This window comes from Glycine max, chromosome 16, assembly GCF_000004515.6.
Source record: "Glycine max cultivar Williams 82 chromosome 16, Glycine_max_v4.0, whole genome shotgun sequence".
Taxonomy (NCBI): domain Eukaryota; kingdom Viridiplantae; phylum Streptophyta; class Magnoliopsida; order Fabales; family Fabaceae; genus Glycine; species Glycine max.
This window is the reverse complement of record NC_038252.2, coordinates 19,922,695-19,936,949: the sequence shown is the minus strand read 5'-3', so window position 1 is coordinate 19,936,949 and position 14,255 is coordinate 19,922,695. Positions and strand designations below refer to the sequence as shown.

General features: G+C 39.5%; 1 protein-coding gene across 1 annotated transcript; it reads left to right on the top strand.

The window, feature by feature from the left end:
• The first annotated feature begins 10,182 nt into the window (after window positions 1-10,182).
• On the top strand, window positions 10,183-10,641 carry LOC102669883 (uncharacterized). Its single transcript, XM_006599840.1, has one exon. The coding sequence runs from the start codon at window positions 10,183-10,185 to the stop codon at window positions 10,639-10,641; it is 459 nt and encodes a 152-aa protein (XP_006599903.1).
• The last annotated feature ends 3,614 nt before the right edge of the window (window positions 10,642-14,255 follow it).

Sequence of the window (14,255 nt, the reverse complement as noted above, 5' to 3'; positions counted from 1 at the left end):
CATTAATTAAGTGAGGTTACAGCTTAAACGATCGGTCAAAACTCGCTTAAAATGAAGAAAAGAATACCAAAAGTAGAAGAATGAGGATGAAAACATACAAAGCAAGAATGGACCCCTAAGGGTGCATAGAATGAGTTCAAAGCTTCAAAATCAAAAACTAATCGATTGAAGATCGATGAACAATGGAGAATGAACGAAGAACGGCGATGAATGGTGAAGAACGTCCATGGAATTGATCATGAAAGCGTTACGGAAAAGCCTCGGCTTGGATTTTTTCCTTCTTTCTTCTTCTCCTCTTTAATTTTAAGTTAAAATTGAATATCCGAAGTGTTGAACCCTTTATACTCAGCCTCCCTCCCCTATTTATAGCAAAAATAGGGGAGGTGCTTATGGCCCAACTTGCCCAGGCGAGCTGGTTGCTTCCTGATGAAGCTTTCTGATGGGCCCTGATGGGCCCAGTGCTGAAGGACACCCCCCAGTTTGATCAGTTCACCCCCATTTTTCATATTTTGCTCATTTCCTTCCGAAACATCACAAAACTTTACGGATTACGCGACAAAGAGTGTTAAGCATCTTAACTTGGCTGGCAAGAATTTAAATGGTTGTAAACAAACGTCCCCGGACGAAATTATACTGGTTCGGCCACTTCCCGTGCCTACATCCAGTCCTCAAGCAACCCACTTGAAATTTCCACTATCTTTGTAAAATTCTTTTACAACTTTTGAACCACCCAGGGATCCCTTTCCCTTGTGTTATAAAAAACTCACAAATCAAGAGTCTCACAGCCTCTTGATCACAACAACAATTTGCTCAATAGAAGCTTTCCATATGAATTTAATGTAAATTTCACTTCAATTCCAGGTAAAAAGGAGAAAAATTTGAAGGTGCAAAAGCTGCTGTCTCGCTAAGCCTGGACTATGCGCTTAGTGAGACTCAATCGCTAAGTGAGACATCAGCCGCCTAGCGAGTGAGATGAATATTGAAGAGAATCTGCCATGTCATCACGTGATCAGCGCATCATCAGCTCGTTTAGTGAGAAGATTGTCTCTTCTACGCTTAGCGCGAGAATGGCGCTAAGCCAAATTTCACTTACTCGCGCTAAGCGTGCCTTTGCGAACAAAAAGCCCTTTTTAAGCCTGAATTGCAGAGAATGAGAGGGAGAGGTCTGAATAGACTACATGAGCCTAGTGCTGAACGAAGAACAGAGGAAAAGCTGAGCAAGGAAGAAAAAGGCCCTAACTTTTAGGTAGATTTTAGGTTTTGGAGTGATTCCTAGGTTCCTAGAGGTGGAGGAGACATCCCCACTGCTTTGTAATCTGGTATTTTCTCTTAAACCTTTCTCTTACTTGTGAAATGTACTCCTTTATGATGGAGGGCTAGAATCCTTTGTTGGGAAATTCCGCTGAGTGTTTGATGTAAATATTATTACTATATATTTGAAGTTATTTTTATGTGTTCAATGTTTCTATTTGTGCTTATATTATGCATGCTTGTGGTTTGATCACCCATTCGTGTGTAAGGTTAGGAGCTTTAGCATTGGGAAATGTACTGCATCCTTAGAACTGGATAGGGCAGAGCTAGGTTATCGAATTGCCAAACACGGAGTGCGGTGATTTAGTTTTTATCATGCTGTAATTGTAATGCTGTTCGGTTAGGCTAAGTTCAACAAGAGACATCTAAGAACGAAGTTTAACTTGAATTAGGGCAAACTCTTGACACATCAATGTTTGGTATTTGTGCCTTTAGCATAGAACACAAATAATTTCAAGTAGAGAAAAACCCTAATTGCATTAAGTATCTCAGTAGAAGGACCCAACGCTTTTACATATCTATTTTCACACTCACTTGCTCATAATTACTGCTTTTACTTAGAATAGAATTACTTCTATTTTTACTTCATGATAATCAATTCTTTACGCAAATGCCTATTTACTGAATGATGCTTTGCCAAGTAAAGCAAGTTCCCTGAGTTCGATACTCGATTCACACCGTTTTAATTATTTGGCAAAAATTGCACTTTTGGTCCCCACTCCAGTTTCGCATTTGGTCCCCCGATAATTTAATTCACAAATTTGGTCCCCCATTTTTATAAATCCCTGCAATGTTGGTACGGGACGTCCCAATTGGATGTTGACCGTTAGCTGCAGACGTTGACTGCCACATGTCAACGTCTGATAGGTGCAAGGGAAAATTCTGCTAGACATACTATGTTTGAAGAACTGAAGAACAATAGACCAATAGAAAAACCCAAAGTGGAATTGAAGGCTCTACTTGCACACTTGAAGTATGTATTCTTGGATGACAATGAAGCCAAACCAGTCATAATTAGCAGCTCCTTGAAGAAGGCAGAAGAGGATCAGCTGGTGCAGATTTTGAAGAAGCACAAAGCAGCGATTGGATGACACATCTCTGATTTGAAAGTGATCAGTCCATCTTACTGCATGCACAAAATTAATATGGAAGCTGATTACAGGCCAGTGAGGCAGCCCAAAAGACAACTAAACCAAGTCATGAAAGAAGAGGTGCGCAAGGAAGTACTTAAATTGCTAGAAGCAGGACTCATTTATCCCATCTCAGATAGTGTGTGGTTTAGCCCTGTGCAGGTTGTTCCCAAGAAGGGGGGTATGACAATGATTAAAAATGGGAGAGATGAACTAATTTCCACAAGGACTATCATCAGATGGAGGATGTGCATAGATTACAGGAAGTTGAATGATGGTACTCGTAAAGACCATTATCCACTTCCCTTCATGGACCAGATGCTTGAAAGACTTGTAGGACAATCATTTTACTGTTTTCTGGATGGGTACTCTGGCTATAATCAGATCGCAGTGGATCCCAAAGATCAGGAGAAGACAACTTTCACTTGCCCGTTTGGCATGTTCGCTTATAGGTGTATGCCTTTTGGTCTTTGTAATGCTCTGGCTATGTTTAAGAGGTGCATGATGGCAATTTTTTATGATATGGTGGAGAAATGTATTGAAGTTTTCATGGATGATTTCTCTGTCTTTGGCTCATCTTTTGATTGCTGTCTATCGAATTTGGAAAGAGTATTGTAGAGATGTGAAGAGTCTAATTTGGTGCTTAATTGGGAGAAATGTCACTTTATGGTCCAAGAGAGCATAGTGTTGGGGCATAAAATTTCAGTGAGGGGGATTGAGGTGGACAAGGCAAAGATTGATGTCATTGAGAAACTCCCCCCTCCAATAAATGTCAAGGGAGTGAGAAGCTTTTTAGGACACGCTGGGTTCTATAGGCGATTCATAAAAGATTTCTCAAAAGTCGCCAAACCACTCAGCAATCTGTTGAACAAGGATGTTGCGTTTGTGTTTAATGAAGAATGCGTGGAAGCATTTAATGATCTCAAAACCAGACTAGTATCTGCTCTAGTGATCACAACACTAGATTAGGGGCAAGAGTTTGAATTGATGTGTGATGCAACTGACTATGCCGTAGGTGCTATGCTTGGACAGAGAAAAGGCAGAATCTTTAATGTTATATATTATGCCAGCAAAGTTTTGAATGATGCACAGGTTAACTATGCCACCACTGAAAAAGAAATGCTGGCAATTGTCTATGCACTTGAAAAGTTCAGATCTTGGTGGGATCAAAAGTCATCATTTACACTGATCATGCAGCAATTAAATATTTGCTCAACAAGGCTGATTCTAAACCTTGACTGATAAGATGGATTCTGCTGCTTCAAGAATTTGATTTGGTTATTCGGGATAAAAAGGGATCTGAAAATGTTGTAGCGGACCACTTATCATGATTGGTTAATGAAGAAGTCACTTCAAAAGAAGCAGAGATAAGAGATGAATTCCCTGATGAATCCACGTTCATAGTGAATGAAAGACCTTGGTTTGCTGATATGGCCAACTTTAAAGTAGCAGGAATCATCTCTAAGGATCTAACTTGGCAGCAAAGGAAGAAATTCCTCCATGATGCTCGATTTTACATATGGGATGACCCACACTTGTTCAAGATAGGACCTGACAATCTTCCCCGAAGATGTGTGACAAAGGAGGAGGCCAAGACCATATTATGGCACTTTCACAACTCACCATGTGGTGGCCATTATGGTGGAGATAAGATAGCAGCTAAGGTTCTACAGTCTAGGTTCTTTTGGCCAACGCTATTCAAGGATGCTCACCAGCATGTGTTGCATTGTGATCAATGTCAGAGAATGGGGGACATCTCTAACAAGAAATGAAATGCCTCTACATAATATTATGGAGGTTGAGGTCTTTGACTGCTGGGGGATTGACTTTGTAGGTCCCTTCCCTTCGTCCTTTGGAAATGAATACATCCTAGTAGCTGTAGATTATGTCTCTAAATAGGTTGAAGTTGTAACACTTTGAAATATTAGTAATTATAATTGATGTTTGATTTTATTTATTGTGTTGTTTTATCCATGTTTTATTTCAAGGAGGTGAATTTAGTTATTAGAAGGGTGTGAGTAGTTAAAACTCTAACTTCTCAAAGAAGCCTCTCAAGGAAGCTTCTCATAGAAGCCTCTCGAGAAAAGATTCTCAAGGAAGCTGCTTGAAGCTGTCTTGGTAAAAGCACCCTCCTGCATTCGATAACCATTGGATCTTCTCGAAATTTGGTCTGGAGGTTCAAAGGACAGATTTTCATGATCTTACCGTTGCGATCTGCGATATGTCTTTTGGTGCGTGAGAAACACTTCTTTTCTGGAGAGCAGAAGCACTTGAGTGTCGTAAACGTTATTTTTCGTGTAGCCTTGGAAAACAACCATTCCTTTCTCCTTCTGTCTTCCAAAACCCTTCCCTAACATCCCAAGCTTCTTCTCCACCACCCACAACCACCGGTGGCCACCACGGACTACCGTTGTTCTTTGTTGAAACCCCACACTGAGAAGAACCCTTCAATCGAAGCGGAATCTTCCAAGCTTGTCTCGCGGTTTTGGTAGAGAATGAAGCCCAATCTAACCTTCGCGATTTTATTTGAGGCAACCATGATTTTAAGCTTGTTCCTTGGTAGTTTAAGCTTATCTTTGCATCTTTTATGACTTTGGAATCACCATTGTATGTTTTTACGCTTCCTTTGGAAAACCTTAGAGAAAGAGACTTTGTAAATGTTATCTTTTTCTAAAATAGGTGTTATTTTCGTGACCTTCATTGAACCCCGATCACATTGGCATGATCAGAATTTTAAAATGATGTTCCTTTTGTAGAATCCAAAACGCCCTTAGCCTTTTCATGTAGTGACATGAGTATTTAACTCGGAGTATTGTTGTTAACTTTATTTCTGAAATCCATAGTAATTTCCTTTGTTTTGGCGTAATAGAGACTTGCGTTGGACCGACAAGCGTGAACGAAAGAGAGGCTTCTAACTGACGCAAAGAGGAACCGACGGGGAGTTCATGATAGGTGAGGGGAGTTTATTATAAATTTTACCGTTTTGACACCATAGTTAGGGTCAGGGAACCTAGCTACAAGAATATATGCCTGTCCCTGTTGCATGCTGATTTTCCTTTATAGAAAACAACATTTTTAATTAATGGGATGTGATATAATTGTTATTGATGTGCATGCTTGTTTTCAAGAAAAATTATGTTTTTGACGAAGGGGATGTGATATATTTATTGTTGAAGAATGAAATTATTGTCTTTATTTGACTTGTGTTGTTTGAAGACCTGGGAAGTGTGAATCTCAGGCATGAAAGAAATATGTATATGCAGAATGCGACTTACTGTTGATGTTGCTATTGATGACTTTAATTGATATGTGGTGATGCTGATATTTATGATGATATTGATTTGAGATGACGTTGCTATGAAGATCATGTCAACATGAATTGAAGTCATTATTGATGATTATGTGAATATGAAATGAGGTTATTGTTGTTGTTGATAACGTCATTGAGATGAGATGATGTTTATGATGATAATGATATTGAAATGGAATGTTGATCATGTTGGAAATGCATTGAGATGTTGTTGGATTTCCCTTGTGGTTACTTTTTGTTCCACTTTTTCTTTGTACAAATATATTCAAGGGAAATCTGGTTTACCGGAAAGCGCACCGGATCGTCAAGTATTTAAAAATTAAAACGGATGAATTTGAGTATCGAACACAGGGAGCTAATGTTAGCCTGAGTTAATTTCAGAAATGAAGCATTGTTGAGAGAACATGTATGATTGATAATTTCAAATAGAATTTAAACTAAACCTTTATGCTAAAAACTATAAAATGCAAGGTAAGTAAAAGTGACAGTAGTAGGTAGAAATGTTGGGTCTTTCTAACAGACAAGCTGATGTATATAAATATATTTCTCTAGTCAATCATGCTCTTGTGTTCTATGTTGTAGCCTAAATTACTAAACCTCGATCCCTCATCAGACTGAATCAATCCAAGCTTCATCCTCAGATCCCTCTTGTTGGATTAGACCCAATTTAGACGACCCTCTTAGGTTTAGACTAACTTAAACCGAGTTTCGTCCATAGATCCTTCTTGTAAGACTAGACTTAGCTCAAGCAGCTTTTGAAAGTTTAGCCTAATTTAGCCTAAGCTTCATCCGCAGATCCCTCTTGTAAGACTAGGCCTAGACTAAACAACATTATTGTAACAACATAATTAAAACCAAAACTTAATCCACAGATCCCTCTTGTAAGACTAAGTTTCGATCCTGCTTCAATCAAGTTCTAAGGCAATAGTACATTTCCCAATGCTAAAGTCACCTAACTATGCACACAAATGGATTATCAAACCAAAAGCATACAAACATTAAGCATTGAAGGAAGCATTAAACACAGAAAACATAATCAATTAGATATTAAGTATTTACATCAGCTGTTCATTAGAAATCCCCTTCTAGGGTGTTTAGCCAGCCATTACAAAAGAAACCCTAACAATAATAAGCTTACAAAACCTAGGTATCTCTGTAAAGGCTGCTTCTCTTGCAGCCTCCAGAGCTCTTTTCCCGAAATAGGCACTGTGGGGTGCTGTGGAATTCTGTGCCTTGGGCATTGTCTAAGTTGTACCCTAATTCTGCACAAGACAGGCTTTAAATAGGCTCTGAATTCATGACTTTGCGCTTAGCGCCACCCTCGCGCTTAGCACGAGTAAGTGGATTTGAGCTTAGCACTAGTCGTGCACTAAGCTTGGCCGAAGACAACTACTGCGCTTAGCACACTGATCTCGCGCTTAGCATGCGACTTTGATATTGATGCCCTGCCCGATTCTTCTATCGCGCTAAGCATGCTGAATTTGCGCTTAGCGATGGATGCGCACTTAGCCCACTAATGAGCTAAGCTCAACTGTCAGTTTTGGCACTTCATGACTTAGCCTCTTTTTCACCTGAAATTGCACAAATTTCATCATTAAATCCAATGGACATATTCTAGAGATAGCTTTATCCATAAAACAAAATTATTTACAAAAGTCACTACAGAATAACCATAAATTGGGGAACTATACAAGTTTTGGAAAATGATTTCTATACAAAACTTAGTCGTATAAGGCGACTAACAGATGTGCATGTTGTGTATGTTCATGGGGGGGGGGTGCAGTGACCTTGTCGGATGTCCCTTGTATGGGAAACTAGAGTGGCTAAAGAATTTAAGCATTTCTAAGGGGATGCTTAGGCACTTTAATTCATCCATGGCCATGTACTTTGATGCAATCTTATCCCGCAAGGGTATTGGATAGAAGACTCCAAGTAGATTGGGCCAGAGATGCAAGAGAAGGCCCTAGGGTTCTTTTGAGTCTTAGGGTAGATTTTGGACCCATGGGCTAAGTACGAGCCCACTTATCTTTGTAAATATTAGATTAAGGTTTCATTATTTTTGGGCCTTGTATTTAGGGCTCCATAATGTAGGTAGGGTACCTTAGAAATATAGGATTTTTCAGCCCTTGTATTTTAGGGCACCTAGACTAGATTTTGTATTAGGGGTAGTTTTGTAATTTCACATGCACTAAGTGAATATTTGATGTGTATGGTTGGAAATAAATTTAATTTAATTGGTAGAAGCCCAATTCAATTCAAATTTCACTTGAATTTGAAATTGAATTTGTGGAGCCAAACTTTAGAGCCAAAATTTCACTAATTATGATTAGTGAATTTTAGTTATGGTTCAGCCCACTAATCCAAGATCAATTCCAAGATTCTCCACTAAGTGTGCTTAGGTGTCATGAGGCATGTAAAGCATGAAGGACATGCACAAAGTGTGACTATATGATGTGGTAATGGGGTGTAGTAAGCAAATGCTCACCTCCCCCTCTAAAATTTAATTGGATTGGGCTTCTACCAAGTCAATTAAATTTATTTCCAACCACACACATCAAATATTCACTTAGTGCATGTGAAATTACAAAACTACCCCAAATACAAAAACTAGTCTAGGTGCCCTAAAATACAAGGACTGAAAAATCCTATATTTCTAAGGTACCCTACCTACATTATGGAGCCCTAAATACAAGGCTAAAAAATAATGAAACCTTAATCTAATATTTACAAAGATAAGTGGGCTCGTACTTAGCCCATGGGCCCAAAATCTACCCTAAGACTCATAAGAACCCTAGGGCCTTCTCTTGTATCTCTGGCCCAATCTACTTGGAGTCTTCTATCTAATACCCTTGTGGGATAAGATTGCATCATACTTGATGATGCCCATGTTTCATACGTTGGATATTGTGTATGTTTGTGGGGGGGGGGGGGGGGGGGTGTGGAGTGACCTTGTCGGATGTCCCTGGTGTGGGAAACTAGAGTGGTTAAAGAATTTAAACATTTCTGAGGGGATGCTTAGGAGGTTTAATTCATCCATGGTCATGTACTTGACGACGCCCACGTTCAAACGTTATATGTTGTGTATGTTCATGGGGGAGGGGGGGTGCGCTGACCTTGTCAGATGTCCTTGGTGTGGGAAACTAGAGTGGTTAAAGAATTTAAGCATTTATGAGGGGATGCTTACGAGATTTAATTCATCCATGGTCAGGTACTTGATGACGCCCATGGTTCATGCCTCATATGACCCGGGAAATAGTATAAACTATGGCACTATGTACTTTGTACTAGGGGGTGTGCCACCTGGTAGGGAACTCCCTTGTGGCCCAGGCTAATCACCGAGGGGGGAGGGGGGAGTTATGGTGCACGACTGGGTGGTCTCGACAATTACTGCATGGTTTCCTAAGTGAGGTGTCATGTGGACACGCTTAGGCTATTTCCTTGGTTGATGGTATGTACCACATTGCATCTGAGAGTTGAGGTCAGGTGCATGCATCATCCTGAGCATAATTGATTGGATCCATGGATGGATGATGAATAATTGTTGGATGTGTGTGTTGATTAACGAATGTTGTGTAAGCTCATGAGGTTTGTCTATGTTCTCTTACTAGTTGTGGTTATTTGGATTTAGTATTGGTTCTTTTTATAATGAACTCACCCTTGTAATTTTGTATCGTGTGGTTGATACCTGTGATGATCGCGAACCTTGTTCGTAGGAGCAGAATGACAGTAGTAGGGTGCAGGAAGTGAGATTCTGTTGAGGAGCTGCCGAGCCGACGTGATGACGTTGGGATTATTTTGGGAGAGAGTTGTGTTTTGTTAATCAACTCCGCCATAGTTAGTTCATGATTCCTTTTGTTGAACTAAAGATGTAAAACTCATATTTTTAATTATATGTATGAACAAATTTAATTTCCATTATGTATGACGTGTACTGGGTTACTATTCACACACACACACACACACACACACACACACACACACACACACACACACACACACACACATATATATATATATATATATATATATATTCACTCAAGTGATGGTGTGTTGTTTGGTGAATGTATGTCAAGACAAAAATTACTTCTATTTTCATAAGCAAATTAAGGGAGTTTTTATTTAAAAATTAAATTTCTCGTGGTATTTAGTAGTGATATCATAGCGACGAGGCGGGTCATTATAGAAGTAGTGGCCGCCCCACAGAAAGATGCTAAGACTGTAGTGAAGTTCATAAAGAAAAACATTTTTGCACAATTTGGGGTGCCCAGAATCTTAATTAGTGATGGAGGCACACACTTTTGCAATAATCAGCTATAAAAGGTGTTGAAGCAGTATAATGTAACACACAAGGTAGCATCACCCTATCATCCTCAAACTAATGGCCAAGCGAAAGTATCAAACAGGGAATCGAAGAAGACTTTAGAAAAGACTATGGCTTTAACTAGGAAGGATTGGTCACTCAAACTGGATTATGCTTTATGGGCATATAGAACTGCATTTAAGACTTCGATAGGCTTATCCCCATTCCAACTGGTCTATGGAAAGTCTTGTCACTTACCAGTGGAGATGGAACATAAAGCATATTGGACCTTAAAATTTCTAAACTTTGATGAAGCCACATCCAGAGAGCAAAGGAAGCTACAACTCTTGGAGTTGGAAGAAATGAGACTGACTGCATATGAATCTTCAAGGATGTATAAAGAGAGGGTTAAAACTCATCATGATAAAAAGCTGCTAAAGAAGGATTTCCAACCAGGACAACAAGTGTTGCTGTTCAATTCAAGGCTGAAATTGTTTCTTGGCAAGCTCAAATCTAAATGGTTCAGACCATTTATCATCAAGGAAGTTAGACCATATGGAGTAGTAGAGCTTTGTGACCCTCAATCTTAAAATCCAGACAGAACATGGGTAGTGAATGGACAAAGGTTAAAGTTGTACCATGTTGGATCAAGTGGCCTCGAAATAATTAAGAAGGGGGGGTTGAATTAATTATTACTAGACCTTTACTAATTAAAATTTACCCTTCTTAGGCTTTTACTATGTTGTTAAGAAAGTCAAGAACAAAAATATAAACTTAACCAAAAGTAAAAGCGGTAATTAAAGTGCACAACGGAAATTAAAAGAATATGGAAGAAGGAGACAAACACACAAGAGTTTTATACTGGTTCGACAACAACCCGTGCCTACATCCAGTCCCCAAGTGACCTGTGGTCCTTGAGATTTCTTTTCAACCTTGTAAAATTCCTTTACAAGCAAAGATTCACAAGGGATGTACCCTCCCTTATTCTCTTCGAACAACCTAGTGGATGTACCTCCCCTAGAACTGATCCACAAGAGATGTACCCTCTCTTGTTCTCAGTCAACAACCCAAGTAGATGTACCCTCTACTTGTACCACAAAGGATGTACCCTGAAATGTGTTAAGACAAAGTTCTCAGGCGGTTAAACCTTTGAAACTTTGTTAATGGGGATACAAAAGAATTCTCAGGTGGTTAGTCCATTGAAATCTTTTGTATAAGGGAAAGGGAAGAATAAAAAGAATTCTCAGACTGTATCGTTTTGAATTCTTTGACAAGGGAGAAGGGAGACACAAAAGAATTCAGGCGGTTAGTCCTTTGTTCTTTTGGAAAAGGGAGAAGAGAGACACAAAAAGAATTCAGGCGGTTAGTCCTTGGTGAATTCTTTTTGGCAAAGGAAGAAGAAGCAAAAGTTCAAAGATATTAGAAATCAATTGGCAAAAGTTTGTTGTCAAAAGAATTGTTATTTTTTGCAAATCAAAGCCTTGCTTTTATAGACTCTTCAAGTCTAGTCAAGAAAACTATTAGAAGAGTTATAACCTTTAGAAAAATTTAAAAACCATTTGGAAAAGTTATAACTTTTAGAAAAGCTTGAAAACTATTGGAAGAGTTACATCTTTTGATTTTGTTCAGAAACTATCACTGGTAATCGATTACCAAATCAGTGTAATTGATTACACAAAGCTTTTTTGTGAAAGGATGTGTCTCTTCACAATTAAATTTGAATTTCAACGTTCAAACACACTGGTAATCGATTACCAAATCATTGTAATCGATTACAATATTTTGAAATCAATTGGAACGTTGTAAATTCAGTTGAAAACCATTTTGCTACTGGTAATCGATTACAATAATCTGGTAATCGATTACCAGAGAGTAAAAACTCTTTGGTAAAAGGTTTTGTGAAAAAATCCATGTGCTACTCAATTTTTAAAAAACTTTTTAATACTTATCTTGATTGAGTCTCCTTTTAATTCTTGAATCTTGAGTCTTGGAACTTGAATCTTGAAACTTGATTCTTGATTCTTGAAATCAAATTTCCTCTTGATCCTTGAAGTGTATTTGATTCAGTCTTGAACTCATTCTTTGATTCTTAAAGTCATCATCTTTGTCATCATCAAAACTCCTTGAATCAATCTTGATTCATCATGAAGCTTACTTCTAAAATCTCCCCTTTTTTGATGATGACAACTTCTGAAATCAAGAAACACACACACACACACACTTTTTCCTAGTTGATCACTCACATAAATTTTCATTCTCCCCCTTTGTTTTTGAGTTTATGCTTCACTTGAAATTAAGTTAATTACTTATGTGAGTTCTTGATTTAATCCCTATTTCTTGAGTTTAAGCAAGTTCATCTCTTCTGTTGAATGATTGGATGTTTATGAACTCGCTAAGCACGGTTGTGCGCTAAGAGATTAATGTGTTTCAGACACTTAGAATTTTTTTTATTGCTTTCGTGTTCATGGCTAAGCGAGCTTGCTCGCTAAGCCACTCAGCCCTGTTGGCTAAATAAGCCTGGGCTAAGCGAACTTGCCTACTAAGCCCAAGGCACTTGTGAATTTCTTTATGTTTTGCCATGCGCTAAGTGTGCCCTATCGCGCTAAGCGCAATTTACTCTCGGTTTCTGTAATTGTTGGAATTGGGCTTAGCAAGCCTTCTCGCTAAGCCACTTATGTCCAGTAGTGTTGTCGCGCTAAGCGTGTCTGGCCGTGCTAAGCACAATTTGGTTTCTGTTGTGGAATTGGGCTTAGCAAGCCTGCTTGCTAAGCTAATTCTGCAGAAAATTCTGATCTGTGTCAACTCACTAAGCACATGCCTGTCGCGCTAAGTGCTTTAGTAATTTTTCATAAGGCGTACTAAGTGCATTTGTTGCACTAAGCGTCCAATCTGAATTTCAGTTTTATTTTTCAGCTTGTCATTTCAAATAAAACCTATTTTAACTTGGTTTCTATGTTTCTTTTGTGCAGATGGCTTCTATGAAAAGGAAAGCTGCAGCTTCCAAGCCCCAACTTCACTATGATACTCATAGATTCACCTCTGAGGATGCCTGGAACCGCTACGCTGACAACGTTCTTTGTCGGAACTTCCTTCCGGAAAGAAACATGAAGCTTTTTGTCATAGAGTTTGATGAGTTCAGGACAAAGCTAGTCAGAAGAAACTGGCATAGGACGTTGACCAACCTCATGGAAGGGAGCATAGATGTGGCTCTCATGAAGGAATTTTATGCTAATCTTTATGTCCTGGGGGAAAAGCCTCCAAAGCAAGTTAGGGTCAGAGGGCATTTAATTAAGTTCGATGCGGATTCCCTCAACATTTTTCTGGAGACTCCGGTTGTTCTAGAGCCAAGGGAGACTCTTACTGCTTACTCCAGGTTCTATAGACTGAGACCAGACCCTCAGGAGCTGGCTGCTTGACTTTGTATCCTTGGTAAAGGATTTGTTCTGAATGCTGAGGGCCTGGCATGGAAGCTATTGAGGAAGGACCTCACTACTCTGGCACAGACTTGGAGCATTCTATCTTATTTCAACCTTGCCCCTACATTATACACTTCTAATCTGAACTTGGACAGGACAAGGTTGGTATATGGATTAGTGATGAAGATGGACATGAATGTTGGAGCCCTAATCTCTGAACAGATCACTCTTATGGCTCAGTCCAACTCCATGAGGCTTGGATTTCCAGCCCTCATCACTGCCTTATGCATGGCCCGAGTAGTCACCTCAGATTCCTTGACTTTGAGTCCTTTAGCGTAGCCATTAACTTGGCTTACATAAAGAAGAACTGCTGGAACTTGGACGACCCCACGGTCATCTTTCTTGGGACTCGCAAGGCCAGGGTTAGAGGATCTGAGGGTCCATCTTCTGTTGCTCCCCAGACATCTACTGCACTAGCTCCTATTCCTTCAACACCAGTTTCCACTATTTCCGGTCCCTCCTCTCAGAGCACAGACCTCATGATGTCGATGTTGTAGAGCATTCACCAGGGTCAATACCTGGTGATGTAGAGTTTACATAGTTTGGCTCAGCATCAGCCAATTATGAGCATGGAGGAGTTTTCTTTGTAGGTGGCCTAGCTAGGAGTTCAGCCTTCTTCTCATGGAGGAGGTGAGGCATCCGCAGCTTAGGAGGCTCAACCAGATCTGGAGAGTGCACCTCCTGCTCAGGAGGATGATTCAAAGGTCACTCCCCCAGAGTCATTTGTA

Excerpts from the sequence above, each read along its gene's own strand:
- LOC102669883 (XM_006599840.1), top strand. The coding sequence starts at position 10,183 with ATGGCTTTAACTAGGAAGGATTGGTCACTCAAACTGGATTATGCTTTA.